Source organism: Crocodylus porosus, unplaced genomic scaffold (genome assembly GCF_001723895.1).
Source record: "Crocodylus porosus isolate Cpor-Errol unplaced genomic scaffold, CroPor_comp1, whole genome shotgun sequence".
NCBI lineage: Eukaryota > Metazoa > Chordata > Crocodylia > Crocodylidae > Crocodylus > Crocodylus porosus.
Window position 1 is genome coordinate 61,408,450 of NW_017728950.1, and position 14,847 is coordinate 61,423,296.

Genomic DNA, 14,847 nt, shown 5'->3' on the forward strand with positions numbered 1-14,847 from the left:
AGGATTTGGAAACCAAAACTCAAACTTCTTCAGATTTAATTTTATCAAAACAAATTCAGAAACAAGTTATGCTTTTTAAAAAACTCTTCCCCCCTCCCCACCCCAATATTCTTCCAGGCATGGGTACTTTTCCCATGACACTTTCAAAGGGCATAAAGGATTAAACTAGCAGCACAGTCAGAGCACTGACATTCTTTTTAACCCCCTTTCTAGTTATTTTGAACAATAAACTATAAGTGACCACATACAGCCAATACAACACGTGTTGATAAATGTTATGGGGCTGTTAGTTTGTATATCTTCACAACAATACATCAAAATACTGCGATGCTATGGGGACATCCACCGTGAGCAACAGATACGTAACATGCAAAATGAAGCCACTGCAATGATTGGATGCTGAGCCTTATTGAGATCTATGAACAATTAGTAACATGCACTATAACCAGGATTCTAGCAGAAACAACTAAGCTATGTCAAGCTCTCTTCTTAACTATCAAGGGCATTTAAAAATAAAATGGAAATGCAGATGTGAGAATGGAGTCACTACAGTACTCTGTTATTAAATATACTGAACATGAAAATACTTTTGTCCCCTAATCAAATTTACTTGCAAAAAAGTAGCAAATAAAAGCAAACTCCCCTAGAGAATGCAAAATGAGTTGTTTGGCTTTAAACCAGCCCAGCAATTTAGCCTTAGAGGTTTGTAGTTCACAATCTTAAAGTAAAAAAACCGTATTTTTCTAAGTAGTGCTATGGGTAGGGAAGGCAAAGAAAAAATTACTTACAAGCAAAAAGCAGCTTTGACATTTGCATGTCTGATCTACTTCAACAGGTCTAAAGGAAAAGAAATATAATTTATTATAGCCTATTTAGTTCTGCAACAATTGCTCTTCAAAAACCGAAAGAGAATAATGTAGTTGAACATACGTGCCCTCTTTACTGCAGAAATCTCTAACAGCCTCAGGCAAGAGCTAATACAGCTGTAGTACAAGGCATTACAAGAGTGCTGGGTGCTGTAGCTAGCAATTATCTTGGTATTTAACCAAATCTATCGCTCATCAGGAAAACGTTTAGTGCAGGAGTCGAAGCGAGACAGGCTGACATGGAGCACAGCTACTTAACTGTCCCCTCTAGCGATTTCACTTTCTCAACCCGAGAGTCATGTCAAATTAAACAACTACGCATTGACTTTTCACTTCTATAAACATTAAGGTGTGATTGACAACTCCTGGAAGCTATAAGCCAGTCATTATAATCAGCCAACATACTGTTAGCTTATTTGTGATGCAGTTTTTTCCCCCTTCTGAGCTATTTCCTCGTGTACTGTTTTTACAGGTCTCAATAGACATGTTTGCTTTTCCTCCGTGAAGGGTCTCAGTTAGCAAATGACAGCTTCTCTGCCAGGGCAAGTGGTGGGGTGGGGGGAGGGAAAGTGTCTTAGCTTGACATGCAACTTCTCTCCTTTTTCTCTCTGCAAGTCAAAGCCAATTCCCATCCATTTCAGATAGGACTTTGAAGTGTTTGCACAGTTTCAACAGACATAAGCATCTCAAATAATATCTCATAAGCACATGTGCTAGTGCTTCATTTCTCCAGGATACTTTTCCAAATATTCAGCCACATGCATTCAGACCCTGCACAATGCCATGCATCTTTAATTGAATGTATGGTAGTCACTTACCAGAGAATGGGCACACACAAGAATGGAAAATTAAACAAGCCAGATATAGTGTTATGAAAACATATTATATAGATCTCAAATCTTGCAAGTACATACTGGTGATACCATGATAGGTCACCATTTCTAATATTCATCTAAATCCTGCAGGTTAGCAAAGTTACCCGAGTCGAAAAAGATACATGAAGCAGTCAAGATTTAAACAAAAATAAAAACCCATTCCTTTGATTCTATGAGAAACAGCCAGGTACCAGAGCCCAACCTATTTTGGACGGTGACAGCTTTATTCTCTACACTCCTAATTCAAACTACAATACTAATGTAAAAGATTTCCAGATTTTCTTCTCTCCAAAATAAAGGCAGAATATCAAAATTTCTTCAGGAATAATGGATGATGTTCCCCAGAAAAAGTAAACTAATTGGATTTTGTATACAAGAAGTCCCTGAAATTTGTAAGGAATGTATGTGATGATTACACATGGGACTCTTACCTTGCTCTTTGCCTACAGCAGGTTAATTTTATTGTTTGAAAGGTAGATTATACATACTTCATGTTATAAATCTTGTACTAAGTAAACACAGATTAAATGACTGCTCATCTTTTTTGTGGAAAGTTTACTATTTGGAGAAGAATGACTTGCTTGACTCACAAGAATTACTCTGGGCACTAATAGAAATAAAAAAAGTTTAAGAGGACAAACAATTTGTTATTTCTTTCAACAGTATAGTCATGCTGCCCCTTTCAAAAGGCATAAAATACACTATGGCAAAAGCTAAAAGTGGGATGTCAGAGTTGCATAAGATATCATACATATTTACACTTGCTCTCAGATTGAAAAAGTTTTCAGCCATGAATTTGAAAAGATGTAGATTTAAAATGAAAGAGTATCTTATGTGATAGTATCCAGAAGGTGTTAAAATCACTTTTCACACTCAAAAAGTAAAGTAGCATCACAGGGCTGACAACAATACAATCTAACACCATTTTCATCAATTTTGGCTTCCTTGGCATGACACCAAAAGAAAACTGTCAGCATGATTGCTTTAAAATAATTGATAAGATATCTCTATTATTTTCCTTTCTTTTTTTTTTTTAGCTGATCAGCTGCCACCCATGCATTTAACTTCAAGATAAGGATGCAGCAGGATCTTACTGCACCTGCTGTGTATGCTGACTAACAGGAAGTGCTGTAGAGTCCTTGTAGCTACTTTGCCTTAAAGTCTCTTACCCCCCAGTATCTTTCAGACTAGTATCTTTACACTAACCCTTCTCAAAGACAACAGATTCAATACTGCACATAGAGTCCGTTCACATAACAGCAAAATGACACTGTTCATTTTAAATGGATTTACCTAGTATTTTTTCTTGGGCATAAATCTCCTAAGATTGCATATCAGGTGCTTACGTTCAATGAATTCACATTTAATGGGATTTGTTACGGATCCAATGAAGAGGGAGGGAAAAATTAACTTTTAATCCTCCTGTGATTCATTAAATACTGTATTTTTCATATTTTGAAAATTCTGAGTAAGTCACAAAAATCTAGTCAAAGCAGAAACTTTACCCTGTCAGAGATGTTCAGTGAAACCAGCAGCAGGACTCTGGCACCAAGTGAAAAATGAAGATGCAAACAGCTGCAGAACTTGTGAGCCTCACCAAAAAAGGACACTGGGCCTCATTCTATGCTCGATTACTCTGCAACACTCAGGAAGGAACTGAAGCCAACATGTGACCTACTGATTCCTCCACAAATGCAAGTGATACTTAACTTACTTTAATTATACATTAGGGATTCTTTATTAGAAAAAAACACGAAGTCTATTTTATAATCCTATGAATCCTGACGCAATTCCAATTTTTGCCCAGGGATTATAACTGTGATACTGAAAGCACTTGCAAGCGGATGGGAAGAGGAAAGAAAGAAGTGGGGAAACTACATTTACTTAAATATAAACTTTAAAGTTAATATTAAAATGCAGCCATCACACAAAATGGCTAAAATATAATATGCATTTAAAACTATTTATCACTATGCCTTATGTATATGTTGCATACATACAATTATGTATACAAGCAACATGTAATCCATGTATATATGGATACAGATATACACATCTGAACACACACACACACACCTCTGTGTGTGTTCAGATGTGTATATCTGTATCCATATATATGTGTATATATCCGAGGGATATACACCCCCGCACCACACAAGTATATCTACGTGCAGATTATATATTATATATATATAAAGCTAACTTTCAGTCCTCAGAAAACAAAAGCTATCCCCATATAACAGCCAAATTCCTACATAACTCAATTTGGACATCTCATCTGGTGTGAACTGCACTCATTCCTAGTGTAAACCCCAGCGCGCTCTGCAATGATATACTGTAATGTCACATCGCAATCTGGATTTACTATAAAGGGCTGCTGACGAGTTTCAGAGCAGTAAACATTGCTGCGAGGTGTATTTCACACTGAGCTGGTTTTTATGAAGAACACTTCACCGCCCAGCCACGGCACCCAGATGATGAATGGTGAAAGATGCATGACAAGCTTCATCATTGTTTGTAAATCTTAACTGTTCCTGCTCACTAACTCTGCAGGCAATTTTCAAAGACAGCGGCCGACAGAAGGACAGCACAGCTTTCCTGAAGGTTATTCAACTTGTACTTGGCCTAAGAAGCTATGCCTGTGAGGAGCCATGCATTGAAAATAAAACTCACTGGTTACCCTGAAGCTTAGAATTAAAAACACTGTCTGGCAGGCATGTCAATGGCTGCTAACTTAAGAAACCCCATCAACGAGCTTTGCTATCTGCCCTTCTCCTCTCCCTCCCTCCTACCCCAAGCCCTGCATCCTGCGTTGTCAATATACATCTCGTGCAGGTGATAGTTACTAGAATTATCTATGCATACAATAAAAAAAAGATTGTTTATAAAATGAGCCCTGTGGATGATGGATCTTGCCAGTTTGATACCAGTGCAACCTTAACTGTCACATGCAACTGCTTACTACTAATATCCATGTCTGCACCTGCCTGGCTCGCTCCCTCCCACGTTTAGGTGAGAGGGGCGGAATTGCTCAAGACACCCATCCCAGTTTTCTTTGAATCATTCTTTTTATGGGGACAGCAGTGGAGTTTGCCTCAGTTTCTTGCCAAATGGTCATGGTTCTGCCCTCAGAACCTGGAGACCCCCTAGGATCTGCAGAAGGCCAGGATATCCTGTGCTGGATCCAGGATGACCCATCTTACCTCTGACTCCTTAATAATACTGGCATGTTGAAACAGTATAATATAGCCAAGGCTTTTCAAATGATAACCTAGAAATCCTCCTTTTTCCCATTCAAGGAGGAAGGGGGATTCCCAAGGGCAGAGGGGTCTGCAGAGAAATTAGCCTAGTCTGAAGCAGCAATAAGTATTAGCTTTTATTTTCCAGAGGACTAGTGAGGAACGGAGTAGGGTGGGACAGGGGTACCTACTCATCTACACCAGGTATAGATCTTTACACCCATTCACTTGCCCCCTGCCGTCCACCAGCAGAGAGTGAAGAGAAAAAGATATGGTGGCGATTCAGTATTCACAACACACAAATCTATCATAACCACATTGTTATTGTTAATATTCTAATAGAACTCCCTCATTTTTGCCTACTGCTTTGATCTAGACAACAAGATTTCCAGTTTTATTTGTATCAGCAGTTTTTTGTATTTGGAGATAATGAAGTCAGTGGGTCAGATCCTCAGCCAGGGTCAATTAGGGTAGACTGATTGACTTCAATGGATCTCCCCGAAGAATTCTGTCTCTCAAAGTGAGAGAAGGGATACTGTATTGTAACTATTGAAACCTTAAGCATCTTGCGTAGTGCTGTCCCTGAAGAAAAACACAGTAGAAAAGAGGTATAAGCTGGGTTCAGGATCACATATAGATCTAAACTAGCGATCCTAAAAGCTCTAGAGAGCTGTCCCCTTACCTTATGAGGTAAGGAGAAATTACCTGTCCTCTGCAACTAAGAGCAGATGTCAAAACTGATCTACATGTATCCTCAAATAATCAGTGATATTATAACGTTGCTCTGTGTAGCACAATATTATATCACATGGATGTGACGCCATGACGTAACACTGCAGCAAATTGTGATGATGATATCACTCAAAGGCTTCTTTTCTGCAGCCCTCTTCAGCAAGGCCAAAGTTCGCTGGTCTAAACCATAAACAATGAGTCAAAAGTTTCCTTCAAATTATCCCTCCTCAAACACGCAAACATCTCTCACTGGATTTCCATGGAATATGAACAGTTATTGCTTCCTATTAAAGCTGCTTGAACCAACTAAAAAAAAAGTATGCTCACATGTTTATTCACACAGAATGTTATACAAGTAAATACATTCTCTGATGAAACCAAATCTTGTTTTGAAAGTAACCAAAAGAAACCCAAAGAACTGAACAGGCTATATTTGCTTATATGTATTTTAAAGCCATGGTGGATGGGTGAGACTTTACTAGTGTATACGTGCACGTCTCCTATTACGGTTGGTACCCTGGCTATTTCTAATCCAAGCTTGGCTGTATCTACTGAGAGTACTCAGAGTGTACACAATAGCTTAGCATTCTTTAAACTTCCCAACATCCAACAAAGAATACATTGTTGGATGCTTTTTCAGGGTATTTAAAAATAGGAAAAAAAAAATCATTAGAAAATATCGTAGCCCTATATTTTTAGGCTTATCAGGAGCAATTTCAGGCTTCCTTTGTGGAAAATCAGAAAAATGCACACTTACCTAACTGTGAAATGATCAGCTCTTTTGTACATGGATTATTTTCTTCCTGTAGGTTTTAGAGTGCATACAGCATACAGAACATGTTAGAAAATAAAATAAACTAAAGTACAATTGAACCTAAGCATATGCTTAAGAACTTTCCTGAAACAAGTCCTGAAAGCACCTTAAACATCTCTTGTAAAAGTATCTTTAGTAGTCTAATCTCACTCGGAATACAGACAGGAAAAAATTACTTCCAAAAAGGTTTATCTTAAAAACTTGCAGGAAAAGTTTACCCTACTTTGTTTTAAGATGTCCTCACACAATTATTATTACTGCTGTTAATGAAGTGCTATTCCATTAGCTGTGTTAATTATGTCACGAGTGAAAATTAATGACTTATTTTTTAAATAAAGCATGAAGATTGGCAAGCCCAGCATTTAACTTCTAATTTGTAGTATATGCTTTTCAGTTAAAAAAAAATTACCCAAAAAGTACCTGTTTAACTGCTGGTCATTTTGCTAGGCCCTAATCCAATTTCCACTCTGGTTGATTTAAAGAAACCTACTAATTTCAGCAGAAGTTTGTTTCTGCTTTGACAACATGTCAACAGCAAAACCACTGTACTGGACACATTTGCGTATGTCACTATGGCCTTGTGCTCCATCTTTTGGTTAAGTGGTAAGGCATATGTTGTACTGCTGTAGTTTTTTTGAACATGAAGCAAAACACTGACATTTCTAAGAAACTTGCACTGAGCAAATACCCTACCTGATAAGGGAATGCAGCAATCAGGAAAATCGGAAGTTTCTGTGTATTGTACACTCACATGCCAGTGAACCAAACCGACGCTGGGAGAACTGTCCCAATTTTCAGCCTACTTGCGACTCATGTCTAAATGATGCTACAAGTGGTGGATGCATTTGGGACTGATAAATTAGAATATATTTAAGAAAAAGAACAGGCATATTACAAATCCAGTTATTCAAAAACCAAAGTGCTTAACAAAATAGGCCCATATAATGACAGATTTTTGTGTCATGTTTTAGTAAATCTGCAGATGATTTCTAACAGCTTGTGTTTAATTATAAGTTTCTTCCTAACATTTTAATTATGGTATCATCACTGTTTTAAGCTATCAATAATACTTTCGTTTAGACAAAAATTAAAATGTGATTGTAGAACACTGTTTGGAGTTTCAATTGTTTCTAGTTGATTTAGTTTGTTTAAAAACAAAGCAGTATTGCTTCAGCAGGTACCAACACACCACAATCCACCTGGGAGAACAAACAAGACGGGGCTGTTTTCCAACATCAGATCATCCTCATACTCACAGATATGGAGGCTGTAATCTGTAGTTTCTTCCACCCATGGCACAGGTGTACCTGAATAGAGATTCAAAGCAGGGGCAAAAAGGATGTTTCCCAAGTGGTTTTGCTGGTTAGAGCATCTGTAAAATCCAGTCAAGTCTTCACTGATCCCTGTTAGCAGGGGCTGACCGAGAAAAGTGCCAATCAGCATTTCTCAGAGCTGGCCTAAACATCTTGGGACAGCCCAAAAAGTGAATCTGGCTGTGTCAGCTGCCTCGACCCCTTGTCACAAGGGGAAATGGAATAGCTTCTGGTGTAGTGCCCCATGTGTCAAGATTTACCTGCAAAATCCAGGAAGTAAATCTTGTCCACTGATGACAAATAAAGTAGAATCAGGTCTCACCTCTTCCATGATTCCTCAGTGTTGCTTCCAAATAATATTGTAAAGAGCCTTTCAGCACTGGTGTTGACATGTGGGGTGGGATGATCCAATGAAACAACAGAATTGCAAAGATCTGGTCTCACAGGTATTCTGCGTGCCAAGACTTTGTGATGGGCATATCTCTGACTCTGCATTCAGATGCCATCTGTAGACCTGAAACATTTGCTCTCTATATGGCATGCACTGCACATGAGAAGGATCACAAACAGTCCCTGCTTTCATACACTGCAGCCTAGGCTGAGAAGAATGTCATCATCTGGGATCTCCTTTCCATTCTTTTAGTGTGTAATGTCTCCAGAACCACCACTCTTGTTACTGAAATGAGCCTTGAGCTTTTCTTTTCATTTGTCATAAGAAATGAGACTTAGAAGCCAATATGCATCTGACTGTGAAACCAATGCTAGGGATTCATCACACAGCTGCATGCAGAATACAGTATTGATCCCACAGTTGAGTCCAAGATAGTTTTTATTGCATACTTCATTTTGACTGTATTATACATTTCTGGCAAATTTCTCTGTTCTTGTTTGAATTTTTTAAGCTTATTCCAAGGCTAAAGAGGTTCTGAGGTTGATCAGAGAAACCATTTTTAAATAAGAAGATTTTCTAAAATTGATTCATTCTCACTTTTTTGTATTCAACTTTTTTTCTTAAAAGAGAGATGCACTAAACTAAAACATGTACATTTGTTTTATACGATGTAGCATGTACTTGTGTAACTTAAAAAAATTAAAGGTGAGCAAAATTTTAGGAGATTATCAGATGTAAGATCAGGGTAACTGGCTTAAATATTTGATGTTAATTATCCTCTGGAGGCTCGCCCTCACAGGGCACGTCTACATGTGCAATTAATGCACCTGAATTTACTCTGCAAAAATTAAGGCTCATTAAAACTTTTCCCAGGAACAAGTCTACATGTGTGTCCACGTCAGGTGCAGATTTGCACCCAACAGGCACATCCACACATGCAAGCACATGCACTTGAAGATGTTCAAACAGCAGCAGCACAAATTTGTACCAGAGATTTGTGCCTCAGCACATGTGCCTGGACATGCACTTTGGTGACAGGCAAAATTGTGCCACTTGGGGCAATCTGCACCTGCCCAGCTCCTCTTGGATCTCTTGCCAGGGGGAGCTAGAGGCTGGGGCCAGCACCTGTGCTGGCCCCAGCAGTATAAAAAGCTGCCCTGGCAAGCAGCTCAGGGCTACTTGCCCTCAGAAGCTTCTGAGGCCAGGTCAGTTGATATCAGAGGACACTAGCCCATTGTGCCAGCTGGACTGCTGACGCAGCCCTAACTTAGATTAGCCCCTGCACTCTCTAAGCACTACAGCAGTCTAGCAGTGGGGGCTGCTGCCTGGCTGTGACCTGCTGCCACCTGCCATCCCAGGTGGGGACCACATGGCCACCTGGACTGTGGTACAGGGTCTGCAGCAGAGCCCTCTGCACCACTGGGCCAGCTGCCAGTGGGCCGAGGCTGTACAGTTAGCCATGACAGCACTGTTGACCCTGCTCTGCCATCTGAGCAGCTCTCTCCCAGAAGATGTGTTCGTTGCGGTGGCCCGTTTTGAACTCTTGAAGCATGTCCTCCTGGCCCCGAAAAGCCAGGAGGTCAGCCACTTTGTCTGCCCTCCAGCTGGGTCTCCGGTTTTGGCCTTGGCCAAGCTCCTCTACTTGGCTTTCACCACTTCCCTCACAAGCAGAGATCCTTGTTTAAAAATTGCAAATTCTCTCATAAAAAATGATCTCATTAAAATACCCAAAATCCACATTTTTCTATGATTAAAATGAAACATCACTATATAGGGAGAGATCAGTTGGGCAATGTTTTATTGAAATATTTACAATTTTAAAGAAATTTGGAAACGTACTAGTGCCTCTATCATCATAGTAAAACAAATTCTAAATATCCATACACTTTGGCATTTGCTTTTGGGTTTTTTTATCTTAGAAAAATTAGAGCTGCTCAAGCCCCCTTTGCTCACCAGGATGTGGGGCACTGAGAAGCACTGCTATGCTGGTGCCCTGCTCCTGCCCTTGCCCATCACCCCCAACCCACAGCCCCCACAGTGTCCCTTACTCCTGACCCGCAGCCCCTGCCTGCCCCCACTAACTCTGTCCTGGCAGCAGCTCCGTCCCAGCACCAGGACATGAGTCCAGCTGAAGCTGTCCCACTCAATGCTTTGTGGCTCTGAGCAGTGCTAGCCCTTGCCATACTGCTCCCTGCACTTGTGCCCAGGCCCCAGCAATCTCCATGTCATTCCCTTGACTGAGGCTCAGGGACTGAGCTGGGCAAGCCCCTTCCCTTCCATGCCAGTCTTCCCCTGCACAGGCGGCTCTAGGGGTGCATGGGGACTCTAGGCCTGGCTCTGGCAGCCTCTCCTACCCAGAACACTCCCCTATCTCCAAGCCCCATCTCTCTCTCTCTCTCTCTCTCTCTCTCTCACACACACACACACACACACACACACACACCCCTGCTGCCCCCTCCACCCCTCATCCCAGCCCATCACACATCCAAATGTTTCCTGGGGGCAGAAGCACCCCTAGACTGGGGCTGCATGTGCAGAATGCAACATGCTGCCTATGTGTATAGTTATCCTAGAAAGGATGTCCTAGAGAGAGAGAGAGGATAAAGGACCCAGTTTTAGTACCAATTAAAGGAAACCTTTAGCTTAAGTGGCAGAGGACCACATTTCAGGTGCTGAAAAAAAGATTTTAGTGTCAGCACCCAATTTTAAAAACTAACTAGTAATTATTAGTAACTGGATATAGTCAGCAGCACATAGATATGTACTATAAAATTGTAGAAAGAGTATCTCTAAACAGCTACTTACTTACTTGCACCATAACCCATGGGCCACCACCTACTACCTACGGCTCTTTGCAGAAAATCTCATCAAAGTTGTATTTTTTTTTTAACTGAATACTCCAAGCATGTCTTTCCTAAAGTCATGAATAATGAAACACGTGCACTATTTATCTCTGTCAACTGCACTTATTCTTTAGAGCCAGTGTTTGCCACAACTAAAGTAAAAGTATACACGTTGTGGCTTTTTGGCTAATATTGACTGCTAACATGGTCTTGAACTATTAGGGCTGAGTGCCACTAATCTAGACAAGCTGAAAAATTGCTTGCTCATGCTTTCTGGTTATACTTTCATGCAGTGCTCCTTTATTTAGTATTTTACACAGGGCACAATTCTATTTTTTCATTTAATGGGCAATAAGGCTATAGAACTCACTGTTGCAGGAAATTGTTGAGACCAAGAATTTTCAGAGTAGGGCTGGAAAGGACCACAGGAGCTCAGCTACTCCAGCCCCCTGCTCAAAGCAGGATCATCCCTGCCTAAAAAATCCTAGTCAGTGTTTTGCCTAATAGTTCCCTTTTCTAGTCTTCAAGAACCTCCCATCATTTCCACAAGTTTTCAGAACTGATCATCAATAGCTTTGCAGTTATCTCTGCATTCTAGGAGACGATTAAGACAAAGCTGGAAAGGGGGACATCCCTGCCCATGACAGACCAAAAACAGGGAAGTCTTCATCTGGCCCTGTTGGTAGTGGCATGCCAAGCCGACAACTACTGGGACAAAGAAACACTTTGGCTGTGAACTGAACTCAAACCAGGGCGAGGAAACCCGTTAGATTTCAAGTCCAGTACCTTAACCTCTCAGGCATCACAACTAAATAGCCTGCCAGATTAAAAAAGGGATGGGACATTTATAAGAACCACACAAATACTCAGAGCTATCACAGTTAAAGCCAACAGTTTTTATGTGCTATGGACTCGATAGTCTCCTTTCTCATTTATCTATTCATTTATGTTTTAAAAGCAAAAACAATTACAAATAGGAGTTAAGGAAAAGAAGGGGAAAAGGGAAGGGGAAAGGCTCCTAATGAACAGAGAATCCAAAACCTTTTCCTTCTGGAAATGGCTGCTTTTAGTTCATTTATAATTTCATGATATGGGATAGCCATTTAGAAATTTTCTTTTCCACCAGGAAATGTACAGGTAGAAGGGCAGTAGCATTGCCACATGAAAGGTATTTTAGAACCACTTAATATTGCAGGGAACTTGAATGATGATGTTTTGTCATTTAGAAAATGGCACTCCATTACTATATGCAACACATTGTAACATGATGTGACTTCAAGTAGGAATGTCAGAAGCTTCCTACAAACTTCTTTTCACCATTCATAAAACAAAAGCAAATTTAAATTAGAGGTCGGCTAGCTCATCTCTCCTCCCTTTTTAACAAAGCCAACTTAAACAGGCAGTTAACTTTGCAGAACAACATTAATGAAATCATCTGACTGAAATACTAACTGTGTTAATATATTAACTGGCAAAGTCTTTATAAGTTACAAGTCAAGACTGGGGTGAGTAACACAGTGCACATTTTAAAGGAAACATTCTTATAATTACCTTGTTGATCAGAAATATTAAAATAGATTTAATAACCACTGCAGCATTTTCACTTTACCATTGGGATAATAGTGGAGCTAAGTCTGTGAAAATGTAGCTATAACTTCTATTTTAAAATGCTGTTTAGTTCTGTTGTACTTTTCTACTGTTCAGTTACCTTCTTTTGAAATTTTTGAGTTATTGATACATAACCCTTCAAACAGATCTCCTATACACCATCTTCAAACAAAAATTATGGGGCTGTAGGAACTACCAGGTGAAGTTTTATGGCCTGTAATATATGGGAGATCAGAAAAGATGATCACAACAATCCCTTCTGGCCTTAAAAATCTATGAATATATATTCTTAGAAAGAAAAAGGCACTTTTGTGTTTAATGGTAAATATAATCCTGGGGAAAAACATATATACGTGCTGAGTCATAACCTGATCAATAATACCGGGGGTCTGCAGCTCTTTGCAGGTGTGGGCCAGAGCTTGCAATCCAGCTGTAGCTGACAATCAGAAGCCTCTGAGCAGCCATCTGGCTCCACTCACCCCAGGAACACAACCCCACTGCAGAGAGGGAAGCACTGACACTGTGGAGCAGCAGGCCCCATAACAGGGAAGTGCTGGGGGTGGGGGGGCGTGGAAATCAGCTGCATGCTGCACCTCCATGTCAACAATGCCCTGTGCTGAACTAGACCTCTTCTTGGCCTGGATTCAGGCCATGAGCCACAGGTTACCAATCCCTGATGTTAATAACCCATCCTCAACATGTCTAAAGGCCATCTCCATGAACTAACTGGCTATGGATCAGAAAACCTTCTTGATTCTAAGGTCAGATAAAGATATTATACCATATTATTTCAGCAGTGAAACGAAAAAAAATGCTGAAAATACATAGCACATATTTAATTTTATGTATTTTGATTTCTATCCATATATAGAGTTGGTGTGGAAACAAAGGGGATGACTATATAAGACCTAAAGCACTTCTACTGTAGTTAGCTGAATTGCTTTTAATGGAATCTCACAGCTACTTATACAGTGTACATGGGCCTGCTAACCTCAGAAGTTGTGGTGGTTGCTAAACTGGTAGGAATCACTAACCATAAGGAGAGAGGTCAGTGGGCTTTACTATGTATAAAACAGCCATTGTCCATTCCAACACACAATGGAACTAGGAGGAGGAACATGAATTTGTTACAGGAAACAACACTTGTGCCATACAACTTCACTACTTTAAAGAGTAGTCAAGTTTCAGGTCTTACAGACATCCCACCATTCACACCATCTTGGTTAAGAGAGCACCCATAAAACTGAGGCTAGTTATGAAAGAAGGGGAAAAACACTGAGAAGAATGGATAAAAAATTTTGAGGGAGTGCAATGTGTGGCCTAATAATTTTTTTTTCTTGCCTTGGAATAGGGAACTCACAGCATAAATTTCCCACGGTCAGTTTGTTTGTTTTTTAAAGCTTTCCTTTTGACAGGCTTCTTAAGAGCAAGTGGACAATTTACTCATATACTCAAACTTTTCATGAAAACACTGGTACCTCTTTTGTCCAGCAAGTTCTCTGTTATGGAAAAACACTCCTTCAGGGTTTGGAAAATGCTATTTGATCTCAGTAAATTACATCTCGCTGCCTGTCAGTTTCTGATTGATGACAAAACTTAGGGAACAATATCAGTGTGTGGAATATTATCTGGACAAGCAGTCAACGATTATTGGAAATACTGTATTTATGCAGTTTAAAAGTCAGTGGCACATTAAGCACAACATTTTTTTCCCTAGAGCGATGACAAAAAACAAAATGCTTTTGTTAAGAAAGGGTGTATTTTTTGTCTACTTTTAAGAATGCTCATTTGACGAAGGTCATTAGTTAATGAGTTAGTAGTGATGGATGAAAGGAAAAGTGCCACCTCCAGTTAACTATGAAGTCCACTGTTTCACCAATGAAGAGAAAGAAAGATGTCACTGTTCAATGGTTGTCAGAGCCAAGGGAGGAGAATTAAACTGAAGAGAGGGAAAATGAACCAAGGATCACTCATTTCTCTGAACCATTTAAAACTACTGAAGAGAGAAAAAGACATCTTGTTTGTTCTACCACATTGCATTTTGCTTCTCTCTCTCTCTCTGATACAGAGCTGCTGGCTAGATCTTCAGCTAGTAGATACCAACCTAACTTCAATGACTTAAATGGGTCCAAGCTGATTTCCATGAACAGAAGATTTAGCCTTCAT

The 14,847-nt window shown here is 39.9% G+C and overlaps 1 protein-coding gene across 9 annotated transcripts in view; it reads right to left on the minus strand.

Annotated features, from left to right (window-relative positions):
• The window catches only part of LOC109323477 (doublesex- and mab-3-related transcription factor 1), a 117,804-nt gene that overhangs the window by 45,777 nt on the left and 57,180 nt on the right, over window positions 1-14,847 (minus strand). The window contains exons 6-7 of one of the 9 annotated variants that reach the window (XM_019555067.1): window positions 6,470-6,515; window positions 6,003-6,018 (exon numbers count right to left, since the gene is read on the minus strand). The exons of 6 other annotated variants lie outside the window; for them this stretch is intronic. In XM_019555067.1, the coding sequence (XP_019410612.1) occupies window positions 6,505-6,515 (11 nt within the window). In that variant the 3' untranslated portion in view covers window positions 6,003-6,018; window positions 6,470-6,504. Of the gene's footprint in view, window positions 1-788; window positions 838-6,002; window positions 6,019-6,469; window positions 6,516-14,847 lie in introns of those variants that run through there. 2 more of the 9 variants (XM_019555065.1, XM_019555066.1) reach the window with 2 other exon arrangements.